Raw genomic sequence first — 24,871 nt, 5'->3', positions numbered from 1 at the left:
GGAAAATATGTCGTCAACTGGGGTGGGGGAGGGAAGGAGGAAAGGAATGGAATGTCCTTTTTAGATCGCATAGGGCTCCGTCTGGATGTTTGTAAACCATCACACGCAGGCCTTAGGTCTAATTTGCTTTATAACTGAGTTGAATTCTTATAAACCGCGATGAGTGTCAAGCACCGTGTGGGCATTTAACCCTTTTGAGTTAGCTGTTGTGCACTTAGAATGTTCCAGGCAGTGAGCCAGGCCCACCACTGGTTCGCAGGGATGAAGGCCCAACTTGGGTTGAGTTTCATAGTTTGTTTGACATCTTTCTTATCACCAAGTCAGTTGGGCGGTGCATATGTTCTATTGGGCGGAGCTTATTTTTCTTTTTGATGATTGACATTTCAGGGTCTTAGATGCTGCCGTTCAACGGTTTATGCTTTTTTTGAATAAAATACACAAACAGCTCCCTCTCCAATTATTTATAAAATCAGAGTCCGAAAACAACCTCTAGGTTGATGATATTCTCCCAGAAAATAAAGCTCCTTCCGGGAGAAAGTAGACATTTGAGGAGGGGCATTAGCTCTCTCAGCCCCCTCAGGGGCCCACTGAGTCCAGGGCATTGCCCTGCTCACCCGAGAGGGCCCCCAGGGAACGTCCAGAGCCACGTGGTTCCATCCAAAGTGCTGGATTTGCTGCAGGGAGGAGCATGCACCCCCTGCACACCTGCAGAGTAGCGTGACAGATGCTTGTGGCAAGCCGAGCCAGGGTCCCATCACACAGCTAGCCGGCCCTCCTGAGCAGAGCCTTTCACACCCCTGCAGCCGAGCTCCAGTTAAGAAGTTCCAGCTGGGGAGCGCCCCGCGCCGAGACCTCAGGCTCAGTAGGGCTCCCCTCCTTGCCCTCCGATGGACCTTCTCCCTCCCTGCACCTGGTCCCGGTAGTTGGCTCCCCCCGACCCCCGGCTCCGTGCTATCCTGCCCTGCCGGCCTCCCCCAGCCCAGCAGCCATCCCCAGCGGGAGCGCTGGGCTCCTCTCCGCCCACTCCCTGGCATCTTCCGCTCCCTCGCTCCACATGGCTCCTGAGAAGGGAGGGAAGGTGTAGGAGCCAATGAGGTGCCATGGGGACACCTCTCTGCATGTGGGCCAGCCCCCCTTGCTCAGGCGAGCATGGGCAGTCCCGGGGGGACGCCATGAGGTGCTCCTTTGCCGGTACCGGCCCTGCCAACACTCCCGGGGGGATCCTCGGGGACGGGAGGGGAAGGAAGGGTTTCCCTCTGTGTGTCTTGGCAGCACACCACAACCACATGCTGTGCTTTAGGGTGCCCACCTCCCTGCCCACCCACTGCTGGAAATAGGAATATTCACCCAGAACAGCCAGCACAGGGAATAATCATCTGTTTCATGGTTATTGAGGAGAACTTCACACAACCAACAGACACGCTTAGAAGATTGACTTAACTCAGTTATAAAATTGTGCTTGTTTCATAAAGTAGAGTCTTTGTATGCTTTATGGTTTGTGCTTTTAATTTTCACTTGGAAGGGACAGAAGAAACAAGTAGAGGCCTCCGTTTCTTCTTCGTAGTCTTGTTAAACCCCCTTTACTCGCACGTCATCGTTCCCATTAGCAGCACCCTGGTTCATTCAAGACTAGCAAGTCACAGGTCACTTACAGGCAGCTTGGCGTAATGGAAAGAGCACGGGCCTGGGAGTTTTAAGACCTGGGTTCTAATCCCGGCCCTGCCAGTTGCCTGCCGTGTGACCTTGGACAAATCACTTTGCTTCTCTGTGCCTCAGTTTCCTCATCTGTAAAATGGAGGTTCAAAACCTCTTCTCCCTCCGACTTGAACTCCGAGTCTCATGTGGGACAGGGACTGTGTCTGATCTGATTAGCTTGTATCTACCTCAGTGCTTAGAACTGTGCTTGATCCAAAGTAAGCGCTTGACACCCCAATAATAATCTTGACCATCACGTCATTTTCTGGTGACTTCTAAGCACTCAGTCGAGTGTTTCTGCTTACAGACAGCACTCAATACATGCTACTGACCGATTGCTAGCACTGCCCAGACTGTGACATTCTCTACAGGAAAATGAGGCCGGGGCTGTTGTTGCTGCTGCTAGGATTACGGCTGTTGGGGCAGCTGCTGGGGCTGTTGCTGCTAGGACTTCTGCACCCCACCTGGTTCACCCCATGATGTACCACCATGGAAGGTGGTTTTGCCAAGAAGTTGTGGCCTCACTTTTCATCATCAGAGCGCTTACTATATGCAGAGCACTGTACTGACCGCTGACAATACGAGTGGGCAGATACATTTCCTGCCCTCGAGGAGCTTACAGTCTAATTGCCCCAGGAACCTGCCAGCCTGATGGTTTTGCCTGACGTTTTGGCAGCCCAGAGCTGTCCCTTTCTCCCTGTTTTCCCACCTGGACCATGGGGGCTGCTGGGGTTCCCTTGGGGGCTCCATCTAGGGCCCGCCCTCTGGCATTAGGAAGCCGGGGTGGCTTCAGTCCTGTGAGTTTGTCCTGGTTGGGATGGGTGGGGCTCAGAGGCTGGATCCACGGCTCAAACATCCAAAACATCGGTCCACGGCGCAGTGTGGATCCCACTGACGGTGTTGTTGTCGTCATCCTGTCCATCCAGGAAAACTGGGCTGGGCCTGTCCACTGGGCGTTCCCAGCCTCAGGACGCCAGAGCCACCGGAGCAGCCGCTCCAAGCCATCCCAGCGTCCCAGCAGCCTCCCTGGTGGTCTAGGGCCTGAAGGTTGTGGTGACCTGCCCCAAGAAGGGGTGGACTTCAAGCAGGCAGTGGGCTTTTTTTTACAGGGACTCCCTCCTCGGAGAGCAGGCCTGGCCCGTGCAGTCCGGGTTGGAAAGTCAGTGGCACCTCCCCAGGTTGAGGCCAGTCCCCGAGCCAGTGGTTTCTGGAAGGCACGACGTGTATTTTGGAAGGGGGTGGCTGGAAAGTTTGGCACATTTAAAATGTATTTTTTTTCCTCTGAATCTCCCTACTCCTGAATCTATGAAACATCAGATAGTCACCCCCTCTGGTCGGTTTTTGCTTGCCTTGTGTAAAGGCCAGGATTCTTCTTTCTCAACCCCAGAGGCCTCCCGCTAGAACAAAGATTTGAGCTCCTTACTCTCTGGGGCTGCCACCACGGTCTGCCATCCCAAGTAAAGCGAGGTTGCCAAGCCACTGCGCAGAGTATCAGCCAGGAGCTGCCCCATCGGTTGGTCTCATCCAGCGGTGGTGTCTTGTGCCCTTGTGAGCGCTGACATGTGAAAGCGTGTGGTTCATTCATTCATTCAATCGTATTTATTGAGTGCTTACTGTGTGCAGAGCACTGTATTAAGCATTTGGGGAGTACAAGTTGGCAACATATAGAGACGGTCCCTACCCAACAACGGGCTCATAGTCTAGAAGGGGGAGAAAGACAACAAAACAAAACATGTAGACAGCTGGTTAGAGCCTGCCCACTGCTGAGGTAGGAGCGAAGCCCTGTGGTGGGGAGGATGCACTTCCATACTGCGGCTCAGGGGTGTGTGTGGGGGGGAGATGGGCTGGGGAAGGGGGCGGGGGCTAGGCTCCTGCCAAAAGGGGTCCAGGGTGGGGCTGGGTGGAGAGGCTGTACCTGGGGATCCCCTCTTTGGTGCTTCCAAGACCGGGGTCAAAGCCAGGTAATAATAATAATAATAATAATGATGGCATTTATTAAGCAGCAGGGGAGGCATTCGCTGCAGGGCCTGGGCTTTTACTTCTTATCTCTTCTCCTCTTTCCGGCTCTCCGGACAGTGCTCAGCACTCAGTAGTGTTTACAATCATGAAGGTATTTGTGAAGCCCTAATGAAGTACATATCGAGGGCCAAGCACTGTGCCAAGCGCTGGACTAAATGCCAGACCATCAAATGGGGCGTAATAGAGTTCACTGTATAGGAGAGAGGGAGAACGGGTTTTGAAGCCCCATTTTACAGAGGAGAGACCTGAAGCCCAGTGAAATGACTCGCCCGAGGTCCTGCAGCAGGGCACAGGCAGAGCCAGGATTACTCCAGGTCTCAGGACTCCCAGCCCCGTGCTCTCTTCACAAGGCCTCACTGCAGTAATATTGCTGAAGGACTTGGCGGAGGTTTCCAACCTCAAACCTTGTTTCAAAAGTTTGTACGTTGCTTTGTTTCTGCATTCACTTGGCATCTCCTGGAGATGTTTGGTGAGCAAAAAGATGTGGCCTTTGATTGCCTGCCTTCTTCCTGTAAAATGTTCTATTCGAAAATAAAATTGTGGGGTCGGGGAAGTGTTATTTATTTATCGGTTCATAAACCCCTACATATGGCCAATTGTGGTTCGGTGAGAAGAAAAGGTGTGATCTACCCTGGGTTCGCAAACAACGGAGTCTTGCTTTTTAAGCAGTGATTGCTGGACGGTTCCCAAAATTGCTTAAGGAAAACCTTTCTCTGGCCAAAGTAAAAGGGTCACCTCCTCCACGAGGCCTTCCTTGATTTCCACCCCTCCTCCACATCACCACCTTTCCAGCCGTGCCGCCCCTTCAGCCATTGCCTCAGTTGCCTATTTCTCTGGGACTCATCGGCCTCTCGTTTGGGACCAGCTTGTCCATTCCCATCTCCTGCCTTACCCGTCAGATCCTCGGGGCCCTTAGGTTGGAGCAGTCCCCGCCTCCCCAGCCTGAAGAGCCTCGATGTCCGCAGTGGTCCCAGGCCTGGGGATCCTGTATCTCGTGCTTGGATTATCTAGGATGCCCTCCCTGGGCCCCCCACCCCCACCCCAGAAGCCTGGGGAGATTGTTCCTGTCCCGCCCCAACCTGGCTGTTCCCTGATAGACCCCATGGAGCAATGCAGCCTCCCTGGGGATCAGGAGGCCGCTGCAGCTCTGCCCCTCTGGATACTGCTAAGCGTCTGGGCTTGGCACATGCCTGACTGGGCTTGGGGTGCCCGCCCCTGGGGCGAGATCCACCGAGCTGCCGGCCAGGGCCTGGGGACTTGGGTTATATCCCTTTTCTAATGGGCATCAAGTTTGGATCATATTTGTATCTGGGCCAAAATGATTGAATGCTTTTTAAAAATGAATGGCCTGTCAGCAGCTGAAGCTGGATCAATCAATCAATCGTATTTATTGAGCACTTACTGTGTTCAGAGCACTGTACTAAGCGCTTGGGAAGTACAAGTTGGCAACATATAGAGACAGTCCCTACCCAACAGTGGGCTCACAGTCTAGAAGGGGGAGACAGAGAACAAAACCAAACATATTAACAAAATAAAATACATAGAAATGTACAAGTAAAATAAATAAATAGAGTAATAAATGTGTATGGAGAGGGGGAGGAGGGGGAGAGGAAGGAGGGGGCTCAGTCTGGGAAGGCCTCCTGGGAGATGCTGGGAGAATGGGCTTCTGCCCACCTCCTCTCCTGCAGGGGTGGGCAGGGGGATGGGGGAAGTGGCTGGGAGGCGGCTTGGCCTCGTGGAAAGAGCACGGGCCTGGGGGTCTGGAGGGCCGGGTTCTGTTCTTGGTCGAACTCTACTCCTGACCTTCTCTGTGACCTTAGACATGTCATTGAACCACCCCTCTCATGTCACTGAGTCTACCTCTCATAGGCTTCCATGATTGTAAAAATGGGGATAATAGGGAGTAGGCCTCCTGTGGGACTGGGACTGTGTCCGGTCTGATGATCTTGTGTCTAGCCCAGCGGGTAGCACACCGTGCTTAATATGTGCCCAAATTACTGTTATGAAATTTGAATGGCCATGGGAAGCAGCGTGACTCAGTGGAAAGAGCATGGACTTGGGAGTCAAAGGTCATGGGTTCTAATCCTGGCTCTGCCACTTGTCAGCTCTGTGACTTTGGGCAAGCCACTTCACTTCTCTGTGCCTCAGTTCCCTCATCTGTAAAATGGGGATTAAGACTGGGAGCCCCAAGTGGGACAACCTGATTACCCTGTATCCCCCCCAGCGCTTGGAACAGCCCTTGGCATGTAGTAAGCGCTTAACAAATACCATCATTATTATTACTATTGTGAGCCTTTCTGGATATGAAAGTTTGTTCATTCCCATGGTCAGCAAGACATTGTTCTGATGGTTGAGAGAGCCCGGCATTGCAGGACAAACTCCAAGCTTGCTCTGGGGTCTCAAATTCTTTTTTAAAAACCCTTTCTGTTCTCCAGATAAAAAGTTCCTGCTCAGCAGGCCTGCATTGGCCCAGCCCAGATGTTGCTCCTGCTTCTCCCTTGAGGCCCCGCTTTTCATGTGCTTATCGCATTGTTGAGCCTAAATGAGCAAAGGCCAAGAATTCTTCTCCCCCACCCCCGACTCCCAGCCCCCTCCCTTCCTGGTGGCCTGAACGAGGATCATTTCACTTGGGCCCTGAGTGAAGCCATGGTGGGGTAGGGGAGGAGGGCTTGAGATCACTACCCCCTGAATGCCAAGCTTCGGTTTCCTTCTCTGCTATTTTTCCTGTTGTCCTCAAGAAAAAGCCTTATTTTTGGTCTCTGTGTTGAATGCGCCTAACTTCCTTGTCTAAGCCCTCCTTTCGGCATCCCGTAGGCACTTGGGTCTTTATTCAGTTTATTTATTAGAACAGTTCTTGGCACATAGTAAGCGATTAACAAATACCAAAATTATTATTATTATTCCGTAAGGACTTTGATACTCCACTTGCAGCAGCCCCACAGCACTTACATACATACCCATCTATAATTACTTTGAACTTCCGTCTCTCCCTCTAGACTGTAAGCTGCTTGTGAACCGGGAACTGACTCTGCCAACTCCGTTTATTGTACTCTGTTGTATTGCACTTAGTACAATGCTCTGCACACAATAAGCCCTCAATAATACCATTGGTTGATTGATTGATTCGCTGGCAGTTCAGACATCTTTCTGGGCTCAGACACTGGGCACCGGACTCTGAGGTGTGTTGCCAACTAACCTCTGTGGGACTCATTTTGCCGGTACTTTTGGTTTAAAACCCAATCCCCCCTTTCTCTTCATTTCCCTTTTTTTTTGGGCCGAATGAGCGATTCATTCATTCATTCAATCGTATTTATTGAGTGCTTACTGTGTGCAGAGCACTGTACTAAGCGATATTCTCCCAAAAGGTTAACAAAATCACTGAGCCATGAACCTGTATTTTTTTTTAATAGCGGCATTTGTTAAGCACTTACTAAACGGTGCCAGGCATTGTACTAAACATGGGGTAGATACAGATTAATTAGGTTGGAGTGACAGTCTTGATCTCCATTGTACAGATGAGGTAACGGGTACAGAGAAGTTAATTGATATGCCCAAGGTCTCACTGCAGGCACATGGCGGAGCCAGGAATAGAACCCAGGTCCTTCCGATTTCCAGGCCCTTGCTCCATCCAGTAGGCCACGCTCCTTCTCTAACCTGTTGTTGGGGCAGATATGTTCATGGCCTCTGGGTTACCAGGAGGTGAGGAAGAGAGCCTGGTTGGGCCAGGTCTGGGCCTGGGCCTGGGCCCGATGCCCTCGAGGCCCCAAGCAAGGTGCTTCCTTGAAAGATGCTGAACTGGAGGCTGCCTGGCCCAGGAGGGCCCAAACAGGGGCTGCTTTGGCTCTTCCTCAGGGACAAGCTAACCTTCACTGGCCCCAAATTTAAACATTCCAAAAGCTGGAGCCTCTTTCTGTATCACAGCAGCAGCAGCCTACTGGCTCTGCATTTTGCTAAAAATCTCAGTTGACTTGGGGAGTGAAGATTTCAGATCATTCTGTTGAGGCTCTGCTCCCTCCTCCTATGGAGACCTGCACTGTGCCCAAATCTACCCATTTCCATTGGCCCAGGGGGCATCCTCGATAAGGGGCCTGGACTTGGGGCTCATGCTTTCCGTTGGTACCATCGGGAAGAGTGAATTAGGCATAGAAGCCTCTCTAGGAGATGCCAAGGCAAAGAGGGCCAGTTCCCGGGACAGAGGATGACACAGCATGGGTCTGTGGTTGAACAGACTCCTGCTACCTGTCATACGCCCTCTGGTGCAGTGAAACGTCCCATCCCCCACACCAAGAAAGGATGCTCTTGCCACCTAAAACGATTTGGCTGGAGGATTAAAAAAACTCAACTAGGTTCCGCTGGTGGTGGGACACACCTTCCCCCTCCTCCCCCCAACCCCGAGGGGGTCTGAGCAATGCTCCCCAACCTGGCAGGGGGACAGAAAGGGTGCCCTGCTAGGTTTTCACCTTACACGGTGTGCAAGAGAGGTACTCAGACGATCCTGGATTCTGCCTCCCAGTCCTCCTGCGGCAGTGTCCTCCAACCTGAGGCCTCTTTGCTCTGAGGCCCAGAGCCCCGGAGACCAGTGCCGGAGACCAGTGCCGCTCAGTACAGCTCAGTGCCGATCAGCAGGATAAACGGCCCAGGGGCAGTGAGAAAGGGCAGATAAACTACAGGCCTTCCAGCTGCCAGCTTTTCTCCACCTGCCCATTAACACCCCTGGTGTTCTGACTTTTAGACTGTGAGCCCACTGTTGGGTAGGGACTGTCTCTATATGTTGCCACCTTGTACTTCCCAAGTGCTTAGTACAGTGCTCTGCACACAGTAAGTGCTCAATAAATACGATTGATTGATTGATTGATTCTGCTTCCCAAGGCATTCATTCATTCATTCAATCAATTGTATTTATTGAGCGCTTACTGTGTGCAGAGCACTGTACTAAGCACTTAGGAAGTACAGGTTGGCAACATATAGAGACGGTCCTTACCCAACAATGGGCTCACAGTCTAGAAGGGGTTCATTGATTTCCTACCTTCTTTCCACCATAAAATGTGTCCATACCCACTGACCCCCTGCAATCTGCCTTCCTCTTTCTTTGCTCCACTGAAACATCCCTCTCTAAGATGACCAGTGTTTTCTTTCTGGCTAAATCCAACAGCCTCTATTCCATCGTAATCCTCCTCGACCTCTCATCTGCTTTTGACACCATGGACCACCCCCTTCTCCGGAAGCATTATACAACCTCTATCCTCTCCTGGATCTCCTATCATCTCTCTAGCTTCTTCCTCCTAGTCTCTTACTCTGTCTCCTCCTCTGCCTCTCAGCCTTTGACCGTGGGAGTTTCCCAAGGCTAGGTTCTGAGTTGCCTTCTGTTCTCCATTTCCACCCACTCCCTTGGAGAACTCATTTACTCCCATGGCTTCTACTACCATCTCTATGCAGATGATTCCCAAATCTCCGTCACCAACCGTGATCTTTCTCCTTCTCTGCACTCTCACATTTCCTCCTGCCTTCAGGATCTCTCTACCTGGTTGTCCCACAGACACCTCCAGCTTAACGTGCCCAAAACAGAGCTGCTCATCTTCCCACCCAAACCCTTCCCTTCCCCTGCCTTCTCCGTCACTGTAGCCAACACCACTATCCTCTCCCTCTGTAACCTTGGGATTTTCCTCGACTCATCTCCCTCATGCAACCCACATATTCAGTCTGTCACCAAATCCTGTCAGTTCTTCACAGCATTACTAAAATCCGCCCTTTCCTCTCCATCCAAACTGCTCCTTTGCAGAACCAAGCACTTATCCTCTCCAGCCTTGACTACTGCATCAGTCTCCTCGCTGGCCTCCCTGCCTCCTGTGTCTCTCCACTCCAGTGGTGACTTGACTCTGCTGCCCTACTCTGTGCAGTAGGCCCTTGTACAGACAACAAAAGTTAACGACCCGGTCCCCACCCTCAAGGATCTTAGAGTCTGATGCACTGTGTTCAACCTTATTCATTCATTCATTGAGTTGTGTTTATAGAGAAGCAGCGTGGCTCAGTGGAAAAAGCCTGGGCTTTGGAGTCAGAGGTTATGGGTTCTAATCCCAGCTCCGCCAATTGTCAGCTGTGTGACTTTGGGCAAGTCACTTCACTTCTCTAGGCCTCAGTTACCTCATCTGTAAAATGGGGATGAAGACTGTGAGTCCCCCCGTGGGACAACCTGATCACCTTGTAACCTCCCCAGCGCTTAGAACAGTGCTTTGCACATAGTAAGCGCTTAATAAATGCCATTATTATTATTGTTATTCATTCATTCAACTGTATTTATTGAGCACTTACTGTGTGCAGAGCACTGTACTAAGCACTTTGAGCGCTTACTGTGTGCAGAGCACGGTACTAAGTGCTCAGGAAGAACAATTCGGCAACAGAGACAATCCCTACCCAATAATGGGCTCACAGTCTAGAAGGGGGGAGACAGACAACAAAACAAAAGACCGGCATCAATAGCATCAATATTAATACATAGAATTATAGATAAATACACATCGTTAATAAAATAAACAGAATAATAAATATGTACATATATACACAAGTGCTGTGGGGCGGGGAGGGGGTAGAGCAGAGGGAGAGAGTAGGAGCGATAGGTAGGGGAGGAGGAGCAGAAGAAAAGGGACGCTTAGTCTGGGAAGGCTTCATTCATTCAATCGTATTTATTGAGCACTTACTGTGTGCAGAGCACTGTACTAAGCGCTTAGCACTGTACTAAGTGCTTAGCACTGTACTTCCTGGGGAGAGGTGAGCTTTCAGTAGGGCCCTGAAGGGACGAAGTGTGCTAGTTTGGCAGATGTGAGGATGGAGGGCATTCCAGGCCAGAGGTAGGTTGTGGGCCAGGGGTCGATGGCGGGACAGTGGAGAATGAGGCACAGTGAGGAGGTTAGCGGCAGAGGAGCGGAGTGTGCAGGCTGGGCTTTAGAAGGAGAGAAGGGAGGTGAGGTAGGAGGGGACAAGGTGTTGGAGAGCTTTGAAGCCAATAGTGAGGAGTTTAGCTTTCATCTACCCCAGTGCTTAGTCCAGTGCCTGGCACATGGTAAACACTTAACAAATACCATAAAAAAATAGGAATTCCAGGTGACACAAGATGACACATAAATAATAGAACGGAAGTGTGGTGTTTTAGGGAGGCAAGCAGGATGCCTTTCCTGGAGAGGAAATGGAGAACTGGAGAGAGCCAGGGAATCTGCCTGCTGCTCATCTGGGTTGCCTTTCCCAGCGCTCCCACCCAGTAAGTGCTTGAGAACTACCATTAGTAGTACTCCTGTTGTTGTCATTATCATCCCAGGATTTTTAGAGTGGGACCAGAGGGCCCAGTCCCTGACCAGTTTGCAGTTGACAATTCAGTCAATCAATCATATTTACTGAGCGCTTACTGTGTGCAGAGCAATAATAAGAATAATAATAATAATTGTGGTATCTGATAAGCATTTACTATGGTTCATGGACTGTACTAAGTGCTGGGGTGGATCCAAACAAATCGAATTGGACAGTCCCTGTCCCACGTGGGGCTTACAGTCTCAGTCCCCATTTTACAGATGAGGTAACTGAGGCACAGAGAAGTGAAGTGACTTACCCAAGGCCACACAGCAGTCAAGTGGCTTTGCACACAGTAAGAGCTCAATAAATACAGTTGAATGAAGTGGCAGAGCCGGACACATTCCCTGCCCACAATGAGCTGAAAGTCTAGAGCAAACGGCTTCAACTGGCTACAGCTTTGTGGGAAGGGTAAATTTTTTAAGCCACAGGGAGGGAATGGTGATTTCCAGGTGATCCCTTGTGGTTGAAACGGTTAACGCATTTCCCCAAAGTGCAGTCCTCTTGCTTATGGAATTACTTAGCCGGGAGGGCAAGCCCTGTGTTCTCCAAAAGCAAATTCCACCTTCTTTTTGCTCTCCCTGGGGTAGGCCAATGATTGATAGTCAGTCTAGTACTTTTCAGTGTGCTTCCAAGGCTCATTCTGTCAGCCGTGGGAGAACTCCAGTTGGAGCTGACACCAGTTAGACTGGATCAAGGCAGGTTAAAAATGAGAGTAGGACCCGTGTTCCTGCTTAGTAGGAAATGGGTAGGCTTTGTTGAAATCAGAGAAATAGTCAAGTTTTCCATTAACTTAGCTTTGTCCCTTTCTGTTCCCTAATTGTATTTCCATTTAAAAATTGTGTAGTGCTATTACACCAGGATACGAGATAATTGCTTGTAACCGGCTGTGCGCTTCAAATGAGATTGCCTGCTAGCACGCTCTGAGATGTCTTTCGATAGGAAGCCTGGAGTGAGAGCAATCCTCACGTGTCATGTCTTCATCAATGGGAAACTTGCCTTCTGTGTGGGGTGAGATTTTTCTGGACAGCCAGCTTCCCTATGGTGGGAACGGCCAGTTGTCGGATCCGGCAGCCCGGAGAGATGGTGTCATGGATAGAGCACTGGCCTGGGAGCCAGAAGGTCATGGGTTCTAATTCCAGCTCCGTCACTTGTCTGCTGTGTAACCTTGGGCAAGTCACTTCTCTAGGTCTCAGTTACCTCACCTGTAAAATGGGGATTGAGACTGTGATCCCCACATGGGACAGGGGCTGTGTCCAATCTGATTTGCTTGTATCCACCCCAGTGCTTAGTAGAGTGCCTGGCATATAGTAAGTGCATAAAAACCACAATTATTATTATTGTTATTATTAGGAGAGAACATTCCTCACAGTCCCTCAGCTCCCCATGGGGTGGTCACAGTGGCGATGGCATGGTCAGCCGTGTCAGAATCCCGTGTGTGGCTTCTGGTTGCTGGGCCTATGCAGACATGGGTTCCTTCCAAGGAATGGGTTAAAGGGGCAGGGGGCAGGGTGGATTTCACTGGCCCCAGAAGGAGCAGTGGGCATCGAAGCTGAGGCTGAATTGATTCAGCTTAGGGTCCCAGCCTAGTGAGATTTATGTGCACGATGCAATCTCCTTGCATTCATAGAAGAGAACATGAGTCCCCTTAGAGGACAATCAAGTCCAGTGAGAGTGTTTAAGAAAGACTGTGAGACTCGACAATGATTTAACTTCCGGAGAAGGAACCAGTCACTATCCACAGCATCTGACCCGTGTGCTTGGGGCCAGACTGTGAAAGGAGAAGATGTGGTCTCTGACCTCCAGACAGCCCCAGACAATGGGAGACAAAGGAATACCTTAGATCCAGATGATAACAAAATAAGCCAAAAATGAACAAATAAATGAATACATAGAGGGGATAATGCATCATTTATCTTTCGGTGAGTCTTCAGGGTGACTAATGAGTTGACCTTATCAGGACGGTGTTCATTAAAGCGCACTATATTGTGCCAAGCACTGTACCAGGTCTTGGGTTATTAACAGGCACAGTCCTCACCTTCCTGGAGCCTGTAATCTAAAACGGGTGTGGGGAAGGTGGGGTGGGGCGGGTTGTGGGTGGAGTGGGGAGGCAAATGATACCAATGGAAAAAGGCTCAGTGAACAATGAATAAAGCTTCAAGTGACCCAGTAACAGTGAGAAAGACAAGTGCAGTTGAGCTCACACAGTTCCAACAGTCAGAGGCCACTGTGGGGCAGCCTGCCTTCTCTGGGTGGGTCCTGGAGTCCAGCTCCTGGTAGGGCAGCGGGCAGCACTAAGGTAGCCGTCTTCCCACCCCCACCATGCTCCACTGCCAGTCTCCTTGCAAATGTGGATTGGGGGGAGAGGGTGTGGGGCGTGACGGGGGCGGGGGGAAGGGGGTCTCCTTTCCCAGCCGGTGGTGGGGGAATGGGGCGGGCTGGTTCCAAGCCTCCTCTTCCATGCCTGGACCAGACAGCCAGGGTGGGAACAATGCCAGGCCAAGTGGCTGGCTGACTGACTCCCCGCTCTGGCTCCTTCTCCTCTCTCTGGCTGCAGGAATTCAGTTTCTTCCTCTCCCAGTTGGCAGTGGGAGGGAAGAAAGAGGAGCCAGTCTAGTCTATGCTAACTGGGCTGGGAAGAGCCTGCCGAAATCAATAGGGATCCTAAATGGGGTGTCGGGTGAAACAATGAAACTCAAGAAGGCTTTTCCTGGAGAGTAAGGAAACACACATATTTGAGGTCGAGCCTCTGGGGATGCCAGCCAGCATCAATCTTCGGCAACTCTCCCTGCTGTGAGTACCGGGGAAGAGATGGCTGTGCTGGACAAGGCCGTCTTACAGTCTGTGAGAGTGGATTGATTTGAGGGGAGACCGGCCACCAGCAGGTCTAACCCAGGGCAGGGCTGCTCTCAGACCACAGTGGGTCTGGCATCGGTGGGGAGTGGAGCACTTTGGCGTGTGGGTGGCAGTTCCACCATGGGTGACTGTTCTCTGACTTCCGGGACTTCAGATCCCAGCAGTCCCGGGGCAATCAAGGAGGAGCAAGAAATACAAGGCAGGTGCTCAGTGAATACTGTTGGCATTGAAATAGCACTAGGGAGGTGACTCAGACCCCCCCTCTAGACTGAAAGGTCGTTGTGGACTGGGAATGTGTCTGTTATACTGTACTCTCCCAAGTGCTTAGTACAGTGCTCTGCACACAGTAAGCGCTCAATAAATATAATTGATTGAGGCCAAGGTCAAAGTCACTTCCAGTCCACTTTGCAGGGCCCAATTAATCGTTTGTATTAATTGAGCACTTACTATGTGCAGAGCACTGTACTAAGCCTTTGGGAGAATACAATACAACAAAGGTGGTGGACACATTTCCTGCCCATAAGGAGCTTACAATCTGGATTCGTATCAGGCCAGATATGGGCAGGATTTGGACTGGATTGGGTAGATCTGCCTTGGACCTAGTAAGAAGACCTGGCACAGGTTGGAGACTGTCATAGACTGGATCAGAGCTGGCACAGATTGGAGACTGATGTGGATTGGGTCAGGCCTGGCACAGTTGAAGGTTGGCATGGGTTGGGTCAGGCCTGGCACAGGTTGGACACTGGCACAGATTGGGTCAGTTCTGGCATAGTTGGAGATTGGCATGGACTGCGTCAGACCTAGCACAGGTTGGAGACTGCCACAAGTTGATTCCAGATTTCCCATTCAGGCAGAGCTCTAGAAGCTGAGGCCTTTTGAAGAACAGAAAAGCTTGAACTGGAGTATTTTTCCCCCTTCGGTAACTGGGTGTGAGTGTTGGTGCTGTCTTATCTTTATTGGCCCTGACAGCTGAATGGTTTGCCTGAGGTCTGGGGTGTGTGTGGTGTGTGTGTGTGTGTGTGTGTGTGTGTGTGTGTGTGTGTGTGTGTGTGTGTGTATGTGTGTGTGTGTGCGCGCGCGCGCACATGCATGCTCACTTGCATTTTCCTGTTCACTTCTGAGTGTTTTGGGTGTGTCTCCCATCTTTCTGGAGCTCTCTCATACCCACTGCTGTCACCTGGCCTCAACGGGCCATCAGCAAGTGTGCTTCCATGCCGACTGCTGTGCTGTTGTATCATACTATCCCAAGCACCTAGTACAGAGCTGTGCACATAGTAACTGCTCAGTAAATGCCATTGACTGATTGTTTGACAGTCACCCCGCTCTTTCTCCTTCCCCTGCCAGAGAGCCAGGTGCCAGAGGATGGAGTGGTGGCTTCATCAAGGCTCCAGGTCGGGACTGAAGAAGGGTCAGTTGATCTCCTGCTTGCCATTTTCCTTAAGGAGGCGGGTCTGATCTTTCTTTCATATTCTCCGCAGGGAAGAAGAGGAACGACTGAGAAATAAGATCCGAGCTGATCATGAGCGAGCTCTAGAGGAGGCAAAAGAAAAACTGAAAAAGACTCGAGAGGAAATCCGAGCCGAGATTCAGACGGAAAAAAACAAGTTAGCCCAAGAAATGAAGAAGAAAGAGAACCAGCCCCTCCCCGCTGTCCCTGTCCCCAAGCTGGTAGGAATCGATGGGGGAGATCCAACCGACGCCGACACTCGGGAGAAAAGAGAGAAAATCAAAGAGGTGATGACTGAGGGTTGTTTTGGGCTGCGGCTCAGGGGAGGATGCGTAGGGAATTGAATGGGATGCAGTGTTTTATCTATCTTCATTTATCCATCATAGTCGGGGACGATTTATACCCTGTGCCTGAGCTCTCCTCCATTTGCAGGGATCTTGATTTATTTATTCATTCAATCATATCTATTGAGCGTTTACTTTGTGCAGTGCACTGTACTAAGCGCTTGGAAAGTACAGTACGGCAGCAAAGAGAGACAATCCCTGCCCACAACGGGCTTACAGTCTAGAGTAAGGGAAACAGACATCAAAAGAAGTAAACAGGCATCAATATAAATAAATAGAATTATAGATATATGCATATATACGTAAGTGCTGTGGGGAGGGGTGGGGGGAGGAGCCAAGGGACTGAGTCTAGGTGACGCGGAAGGGAGGAGGAGGTGAGGAAAGGGGGCTTAGTCTGGGAAAGCCTCTTGGAGGACAAGTAATGATATTTTTCTGAGCATTTAGTGGGAAAGAATTGAGGTAGCTAAGAAAAAGTGGAGAGATACAGAAACCAGTGGGCAACACTCGATGAAAAAGTTGCCAGCTGTGGTCGTTAAACATGTCCCAGGGTGGAATTGATTTTTGGATTGTATTTTTCGGGAAATCAATCTCAATCTTTTGTCGGATGAATCGGTCAGTGGTATTTATTGAGTACTTACTGTGCGTAAAGCAGAGCCGTCCTTTGCACATAATAAGCGCTTAATAAATGCCATTATTATTATTATTATTATTGTTACTAAGTGCTTGGGAGAGGACAATACAACAGAATTGGTAGACACATTCCCTGCCTACAAGGAGGTTACAGCCCAGAAGGAGACAGATATGTCCTGAGTGTCCGTAAGTGCTGTGGGGCTGAAGGTGGTGTGAGTATCAAGTGCTTTAAGGGGACACATCAAATGTGCAAGGGTGACATAGAAGGGAGAAGATGAAATGCCCTTTTATTTGCCTTTCAGTCAGATGAAATGCTGAGAAGCAGCATGGCTCAGTGGAAAGAGCCTGGGCTTGGGAGTCAGCGGTCATACGTTCTAATCCAGGCTCCATCACTTGTCAGCTGTGTGACTTTGGGCAAGTCACTTCACTTCTCTGTGCCTCAGTTACCTCATCTGTGAAATGGGGTTTAAGACTGTGAGCCCCAGGTGGGACAACCTGATTACCTTGTATCCCCCACAGCATTTAGAACAGTGCTTGGCACATAGTAAGCGCTTAACAAATGCAATCATTATTATTATTATTATTATTATTAACTTGGATTTGACAGTTGCAGATTCCAGCCATAAAATAAATTGAGTAAAAGTCTCCTCAGGTATTTCTTCAAGGAAACAATTCCTACAGACACATCTAGAAGGTCAGTTTCTCAAAGAAAATGGAACATGATTGTGTGAGGAACCTAAAGATGTGAACTGATTTAGGGAAGATCCAGCAAAGAAAACCTGAGAGAAACACTTGCTGCTGATAAGACCATTATGTAAAAAACACCCAAGCAATGACACTGTCAATTTATAAATCCATCATAATTTTGTCCAGATGTGTGATCAGTTTCTCTGTGTCACCAGGAGAATTACCTTGTTTTGGGGAATGTGATTTCTGGAAGGTTGTAGGTCATTTTCCAATGCTCTGGTTGAGCCAATCAATCAATCGTATTTATTGAGTACTTACTAAGTGCAGAGCACTGTGATGAGTACTTGGGAGAATACAGCGTAACAGAGTTGATGGACACGCTCCCTGCCCACAAGGAGCTTACAGTCTAGACAGGGAAACAGACATAAATATAAATGAATAAATTATGGATATGGACCTAAGTGCTGGGTGGATGAGGGAGGGATGAATGTTGTGTCGGACAAGACCTAATACCTCTGTGTTCCTGCCTGGTTCAGGGTTCATTCGTTCATTCAGTCGTATTTATTGAGCGCTTACTGTGTGCAGAGCACTGTACTAAGCACTTGGGAAGTACAAGTCGGCAACATATAAAGATGGTCCCTACCCAACCACGGGCTCACAGTCTAGAAGAGGGAAACAGACAACAGGGTCCTGAGCCCGAGGCCTGGCTGTGCCAGAGGGCCCGGGGCCCACGAGGGCCGTTAGCCGGGGCCTGCAAGTCCCTCAACCACCCTGGCCGACCGGGTGGGTGACTCAGAAGCGAGGCTGGTGGGCCACGAAGCCTGCGGCTTGGTTGGGGCAATCTTCCTCTGACTTTGCTGTGTGAGCCTAGGGAAGCCGGGTTACGTGTTTGCCTGGCTGTTGGCAACCGTGGGCAAGGAATAGCTTGACCAAGGTAACATGCAGCCACTGTTCTGTGGGATTCAAAATCAAAGCTGCAAGTAGCCTGAAGTTTTTGAAATTTCAACCCAGTTTTTCCTCAAGTTCAAAAATCCCAAGAATGGTCCCTCAGAATCGAGGAGAGCCTTGCGCGGGCCGCTGTACAGCGTTCTGGGGGCACTCTTGGGCATGTATGCTTGGACTGCTTCTGGCAACTCTGAGGCCAACATTCTAGGATAATAATAATAATACTAATAATGATGGCATTTGTTAAGCAGTTACTATGTGCAAAGCACTGTTCTAAGCGCTGGGGAATTTACAAGGTGATCAGGTTGTCCCGCGTGGGGCTCACAGTCTTAATCCCCATTTTACAGAGGAGGTAACTGAGGCCCAGAGAAGTGAAGTGACTTGCCCAAAGTCACACAGCTGACAAGTGGCAGAGCTGGGATTTGAACCGATGACCTCCGACTTCAAAGCCCGGGCTCTTTCCCCTGAGCCACAGATGGGCCAGGGAGGGCTGGGAGAGCACATCACGGTATCTAGGGGAAAGGCTAGTGGTCCTGCTGGAAGCAGCCCTCTGCTTGGGGCTTCCCCCATCCTGACAAACCCTGTCAGTGCACCTGCTCATCGACAAAAGTGCTGTGGCTCGTCTTTGGGGGAGTTGTCTTCTGCAAATTTTCTAGCCTTTTTAGCTCTCTGGATCCCCTCAGATATCTCTGTAACCCCTAGCATCTGTTGGCAAAGGCAGATATTTCACTTAGTAGGGCCAGACTTCAGCCACAGTTTCGGGGTCCCAAGGTACTCCAGCTGCCTCTAGCCGCCAGGCCGTCAGGCCCTGAGGCAGCTGTGGGTGCTCTAGCCTCATGCAGAGCCCCAGAGGTGCACAGAAACAGGAGTGGGTTCAGAGTGGCCGTGGGGATTCTATCGCATCATCCTCTCCTGAGCACTTAAAACAATGCTCAGTACACAGTAAGCACTCAAATACAATTGATTGATTGATCACTCACTCGATCATATTTCAGTCATAATTATTGAGTGTTTACTATGTGCAGAGAACTGTACTAAACGCTTGGGAAAGTACAGTACCGCAATAAAGAGAGACAATCCCTGCCCACATGGAGCTCACAGTCTAGATGGGTATTGATTGATTGAGGGGCTGAGGAGTGGGTGGCAATCCCTGAGTCGGGGCCCCTCTCCATTCTGAACAAAGCCCTGGGGCCGGCTTTCGCTCCATGATCCAGGTATGGGGGAAGGAGGAAGGCGCCTGCCTAGACCATCTTGTTTCATGACAATTCTAGATATCCAGCCTCCTCCCCTAAAAGGGCTGTGCCCTGAATTCATTCTTCTCTTCTCCAGTGATGGAGTGAAACAGTTTGCCATTTCCCTAATGCCATTGTTGGAGATGAGCGGATAAGAGTGGCGGTGGAATAATTGTTTTCTAGGAGAGACAGAAAGTGGCCAGGTCCAGCTGGAGGTGGACAGACTGCCCTGGGGCCTGTGGGGTGAATGATCCATACTGATTTTTCATCACTTTCTTCCGCTTCAGATGATGAAACATGCCTGGGACAACTACAGGCAGTTCGGATGGGGACATAATGAACTCAAACCCATCGCTAGGAAGGGGCATTCCACCAACATATTTGGTAAGTTTCATTTTTCTGGCTGTTGAAAAACTTCCATCAATGTCTTCTGCCTCACAAATATTTTTAATGCCATTGGTTGATTTTTAAGACATCATATGGCAGAGCCTTCACCCTACCTCTTTCACTGAGGGGAACTAAGGAGAGGGAATTCCTCTCTTGCCCCCCAGCCTACCTGGAGCTCCTGGTCAGAGAGTCACAGACTGGAACAGGCCTCTGAGTTCCTTCCTTATCCTGACCCAAATACTTGCCTGCACCCCGGGAGGCCCTGTTTGGCTGTAGCATCCCCAAACAATCTGGCCCTGAGATACCCTGCTGGCTCCCACAAACACGGACCCCACCCAGCACCCCATGGACCAGAGCTCGGCACGGCCTGGATTCGGGCAGCTCCAGAGTTGCATTTAGCCAGGCCGGGGTGGGTCCCGACACCCTACTACTTCCCGGGAGCCCTCCATTTTGGGGATTTGTTTTGGACTGAGAGGGCTGGGGGACAGCAGCCAGCGGTCTACTGCTGATGTGTGGCTTGTTGGGTTGTGCAGCAGGCATAGGCGGTTGTACCAAGGGCCTCCGGCTGGCCAGGGAAGATGCTGGGAGTTCTGGACAGGTTGAAGGCCCAAGACAGGGGTTGGAGCACAGAGAGTCATGGGGTGGGCCTGGTAGGAGCTGAGAGCGAGAGTGAGGGAGAAGACGCTGAAGAGAGCGGGTCTGTGAGATAAGGGAGAATGCTGAGAATCCAAGGAGCCCCTTTGAATGAATCCTTCATTCATTCGATCGTATTGAGTGCTTACTGTGTGCAGAGCACTCTACCAAGTGCCTGGGAAAGTACAATGTAGCAGTAAAGAGTGATAATCCTTGCCCACAACGAGCTCACAGTCTAGAGTTGAATGTGGTGGGGAGTGGGGAGCCGTGGCAGGCTGTCGAGGAGAAGAGGGATTCGTGGCTGGGGGCGTTTTAAGAAGGTGATCCGGTCTGGTCCGCAGTTTGGTGTGTAGGCTGAGCCAGGGAGAGCCTGGAGGCTGGGGGTTCTGGGGGAGGCCAGTGTCTTAGTCAAACCGAGGTGTGTGATGGCCACTGTTTGCGGAGATAAGGAGGGGCAGATCTGGGGTCAGGAAACCTGGGGTCTAATCCTGGCTCTGCTGCCTGCCTGCCGTGTGACCTCGGGCAAGTCACTTAACTTCTTTGGGCCTTATTATTCTCATCTTTAAGAGAGGACTCAGTACCTGTTTTCCATCTCCTCTTGACTGTGAGCCCCCTATGGGATGGATAGGGATGTGTCTGATCCAATCATCTTGTACTGCAGTGTTTGCTGCATAGTAAGCACTTAACACCTACCACTGTTATTGTTATTAGCAAGAACCAGCCGATTCAAGCAGCTGACCGAATGTGAGAGCTAGAAGACAGTGAGGATGCTGAGGATGAAGTCTTCTGGGCAAGGAGGGTGGGAGAGATTGTCTGCAGAGATAAAGAAATTAGGAGGACAGATAGGGTTTTGGAGGGAAGAGGAGAAATTCAGCTGTGTTGAGTTTGAGCTACCAGCAGGCCATCCAAGTGGAGGTGTCCTGCAGACAGGTGGAGATGCAGCATCGAATAGTGGAGAGGGAAGATTTAGAAAAGGTGCTCTTCCGGGCTTGGGAGCGGAATCTGGCATGGACCCAGCATCTCTGCAGAGTAGCTTTTTTTTGCCATGTGTTTCCTAGAAAAGACAGCCTGGAAATGGGATGAGGCGCTGACTGGGACCAATAGTGTTAACTTCACCGAGTCCACCGCTAAGCTGCGTAGTGGCCCTACCCCCACTTTTTACCATGTGCTGTACAGGAGCTGGGTTCCAAAACAGCAGCATTTTTTGTGACTCTTCATTTGTATTTGTGGGTGACCTGAAAGCCAGTATTTGTTGGTTTCACAGTACCAGTTGGTCAGACCCCATACAGGTGGTGAAAATAGAGCCCTCTGTGGTATGACGTAGTATTTTCAATTCCCTCCTGAGATTATTTCCTTTGGTTTTAATTGGAAATTTTTGTCACATCAGTTTTCGTAGTTTAACTATTAGTTGAGGATAGTATGAGGTCTCAGCATTCTAGACATCCCCCCGCGCCCCCCCCCCCCCCCCCCCCCCCCCAGAGTACCCACCTACTCTCAGAGGTATCATTGTTCTGCAGATTAAACACTCGTGGCGTTATTTCAGTTATTTGGTGTGGATTGCATTTGGTTATACCCCAGGATATTCAATCAGTGGTGGGTATTAAGCACTTATTGAGTGCAGAGCAATGTACTAAGAGTTTAGGAGAGTACAATACAGCAGAATTGGTACACCCGATTCCTACCCACAAGGAGAAGCAGCCTTGCCTAGTAGAAAGTGCGTAAGCCTGGGAGTCAGAGGACCTGTGTTGTAGTCCCAGCCTTGTCTATTGCTTGCTGTGTGACCTTGGGCAAGTCACTTCACTTTTCTGTGCCTCGGTTTGCCTCTTCTTCCTTCTACTTAGACTGTGAGACCTATGCCGGACAGGGACTATGTCCAACCTAATTATCTTGAAGCTACCATAGCACTTAGAACAGTGCTTGATGCATAGTAAGCATTTAAATCCCTTAAAAAAGGAGCTTACAGTCTAGAGGGGGAGGCAGCCAAGAATATAAATATATTATGGCTACATATGTAAGTGCTGGGTGGCTGAAGGTAGGGTGAATATCAAGTGATGGGAAATAGCAGAAAAAATTTACCTGAGATCTGGAGAAATTGTGAATTGTTCCATTGTGAAATTGACATCTCTGAAATACAGTATTTACCAAGATGGACACCCTCTTAGAGAGGCATTTTCTTGTTCTACGTTATTATTTAGTAATGTTGCAGATTTTCTCCCCAGCCTACTCTTTCATTACCCCATTACAGTCCCCCAGAATGAAAATTTTGCAGGTGAAATTTGCCCCATGAGTCTTAAATAATGTTATTAATGTTATTGGGAGCAGCAATGTTTTTGATAATAATAATAATAATGACATTTGTTAAGCACTTATTATGTGCCGAGCACTGGGGTAGATACAATCAATCAATCAATCGTATTTACTGAGCGCTTACTATGTGTAGAGCACTGTGCTAAGTGCTTGGGAAGTACAAATTGGCAACACATAGAGACAGTCCCTACCCAACAGTGGGCTCACAGTCTAAAAGGGGGAGACAGAGCACAACACCAAACATACCAACAAAATAAAATAAATAGGATAGAAATGTACAAGTAAAATAAATAAATAAATAAATAGAGTAATAAATATGTACAACCATATATACATATATACAGGTGCTGTGGGGAAGGGAAGGAGGTAAGATGGGGGGATGGAGAGGGGGACGAGGGGGAGAGGAAGAAAGGGGCTCAGTCTGGGAAGGCCTCCTGGAGGAGGTGAGCTCTCAGCAGGGCCTTGAAGGGAGGAAGAGAGATACAAGGCAATCAGGTTGTCCCACTTGGGGCTCACAGTCTTAATCCCCATTTTACAGATGAGGTAACTGAGGCACAGAGAAGTCAAGTTACCTGTCCAGAGTCACATAGCTCATCAGTGGTGGAGCCGCGATTAGAACCCATGACCTTTGACTCCCAAGCCCATGCTCTTTCCACTAAGCCACGCTGCTTCTCTTTTGAGCATCAGCTGTGTTCGGGGGCCCAGTTCTAGTGCCAGAGGCAGGAAATAGAAGTAAAAAGAAGATGGTTCCTGTCCCTGAGGAAGTCCCAGTTTGTTAGGGGAGACAAGCCTACACAAGTAGCAACATCCACACAGTAAGTAGGCAAGCGTGTCCTGACCGTAGGTACGTAGGGGAGCGCTGGAGCAAGAGAACAAGGAAGTATGGGAGGAAAAAGTCCATGAGGAGTCAAAGATGAGTCCAAGGCTGTGAACTTTGGGAATTTCCCGGATCAGCCATGGAAAACATCAAAGGGGAGAGGAGGGTTTTGGAAGCAGAGGAGCTTGATTTTTCCCTTTTGGAGTTTAATATATTGAGCCAGAGGGGGACGGTGTGGGTGGGTAAGGCCCAGGTGGACGTAGCCAGATTCCTTGCTAGATATGTGCAGATGCTGTAATAAGATTCTTCTGTTTGTCTGACACCAGGAAGCTCACAGATGGGAGCTACTATAGTGGATGCCTTGGACACCCTGTATATCATGGGACTGCGGGATGAGTTTCGGGAAGGGCAAGACTGGATCGACCACAACCTGGACTTCAGCGTGGTGAGCCAGACACTTGTTTCAGTAGCGTGTTCCCGCAGCTTTCTGGGGTCAAGGAGAGTGTTGTGCTCATCCAAGGCCATTCTGCAATGTGGATAAGGATTTAAGGATCCCCTGAGGAACACCCACTTGGGCTTGTCTAAGTTTGGGGCCGGCCACCAGTCAGTCCAATGCAGTCTGGGCAGCGACCCAGGAGAGCGCTGGGAGCAACGCTTAAGGCCGGAGGCAAGCATTTGACACCATGGATGGATCAGGACACCAGCACTGTTGAGCAGCGTGCTTTGCCTGCCCTGTCTGTTAAGAATTGGGTTCCCATCTTAGACTCTTTTCATCATCCTGAAATTGGTGAAGCTGGAGATGGTACTTTCCCTTCTGTCCCTCCATCCCTTTGACACCTCCCCCCCACAAATTGGTCAGCAAAGACTGCAGGGTGGGGAGATCAAAAATCAGACAAAAATTGTCCATATGTCTGTGTCAGGGCCCCCCCCCCCCAAAAAAAAAAAAAAGCCACACCTTTAGCATAATGGAGCAGCCAACAGGGTCCTCCCTCCCAGACCCGGCTCCAGAATCGTAGCCCTCCAGCTTCTCCTGGGGAAGAGCACCTCTGATCGCCCCTTTCCCTGGGAGGGGGACCCCAATGTGGGGAAGACCTTGCCTTCCTTCCCTGTGGCCTTTCTGCCTTCTCCTAATCCCCAGTACCTCTCTAGGGAGGCCAGAGTCGTCCAGGCCTCTGCTTAACATTTGTGTAAGGCTCAATGAAGAGCAAATTGGTGTGTTTCAGTCACTAACTTGTTTGTTCTTTGGGTGGTTAGTTGTGTTTGTCTCCCCTGTTAGATTGTGAGCTCCCTCTCTCATGCCTGGGCACCAGGTTTAGTGGTCTGTACCTGTAGACTCTGGGGGAAAACCTTGCCTGACTGACTTAGTTTCCCTACCCTAGCTATAAGGGAAGAGTGTTCCAGAAACACCCAGGTTAAAATAAAAATAATAATGGTGGTATTTGTTAAGCACTTTCTGTGTGCCAAGCACTGTTCTATGTGCTGGGGTAATAATAATAATAATAATAATAATGGCATTTATTAAGTGCTTACTATG

The 24,871-nt window shown here is 49.9% G+C and overlaps 1 protein-coding gene across 1 annotated transcript in view; it reads left to right on the top strand.

Annotated features, from left to right (window-relative positions):
* The window catches only part of MAN1A2 (mannosidase alpha class 1A member 2), a 63,681-nt gene that overhangs the window by 4,978 nt on the left and 33,832 nt on the right, over nt 1-24,871 (top strand). Inside the window, exons 2-4 of the mRNA XM_038757690.1 lie at nt 15,387-15,642; nt 19,481-19,577; nt 23,664-23,782. Coding sequence (XP_038613618.1) covers nt 15,387-15,642; nt 19,481-19,577; nt 23,664-23,782 — 472 coding nt within the window. The remainder of the gene's footprint in view (nt 1-15,386; nt 15,643-19,480; nt 19,578-23,663; nt 23,783-24,871) is intronic.

The sequence above is a fragment of the Tachyglossus aculeatus genome, chromosome 16, assembly GCF_015852505.1.
Source record: "Tachyglossus aculeatus isolate mTacAcu1 chromosome 16, mTacAcu1.pri, whole genome shotgun sequence".
Classification (NCBI taxonomy): domain Eukaryota; kingdom Metazoa; phylum Chordata; class Mammalia; order Monotremata; family Tachyglossidae; genus Tachyglossus; species Tachyglossus aculeatus.
Note: the sequence above shows the minus strand (reverse complement) of the source record. Positions and strands in the feature narration are given on the sequence as shown.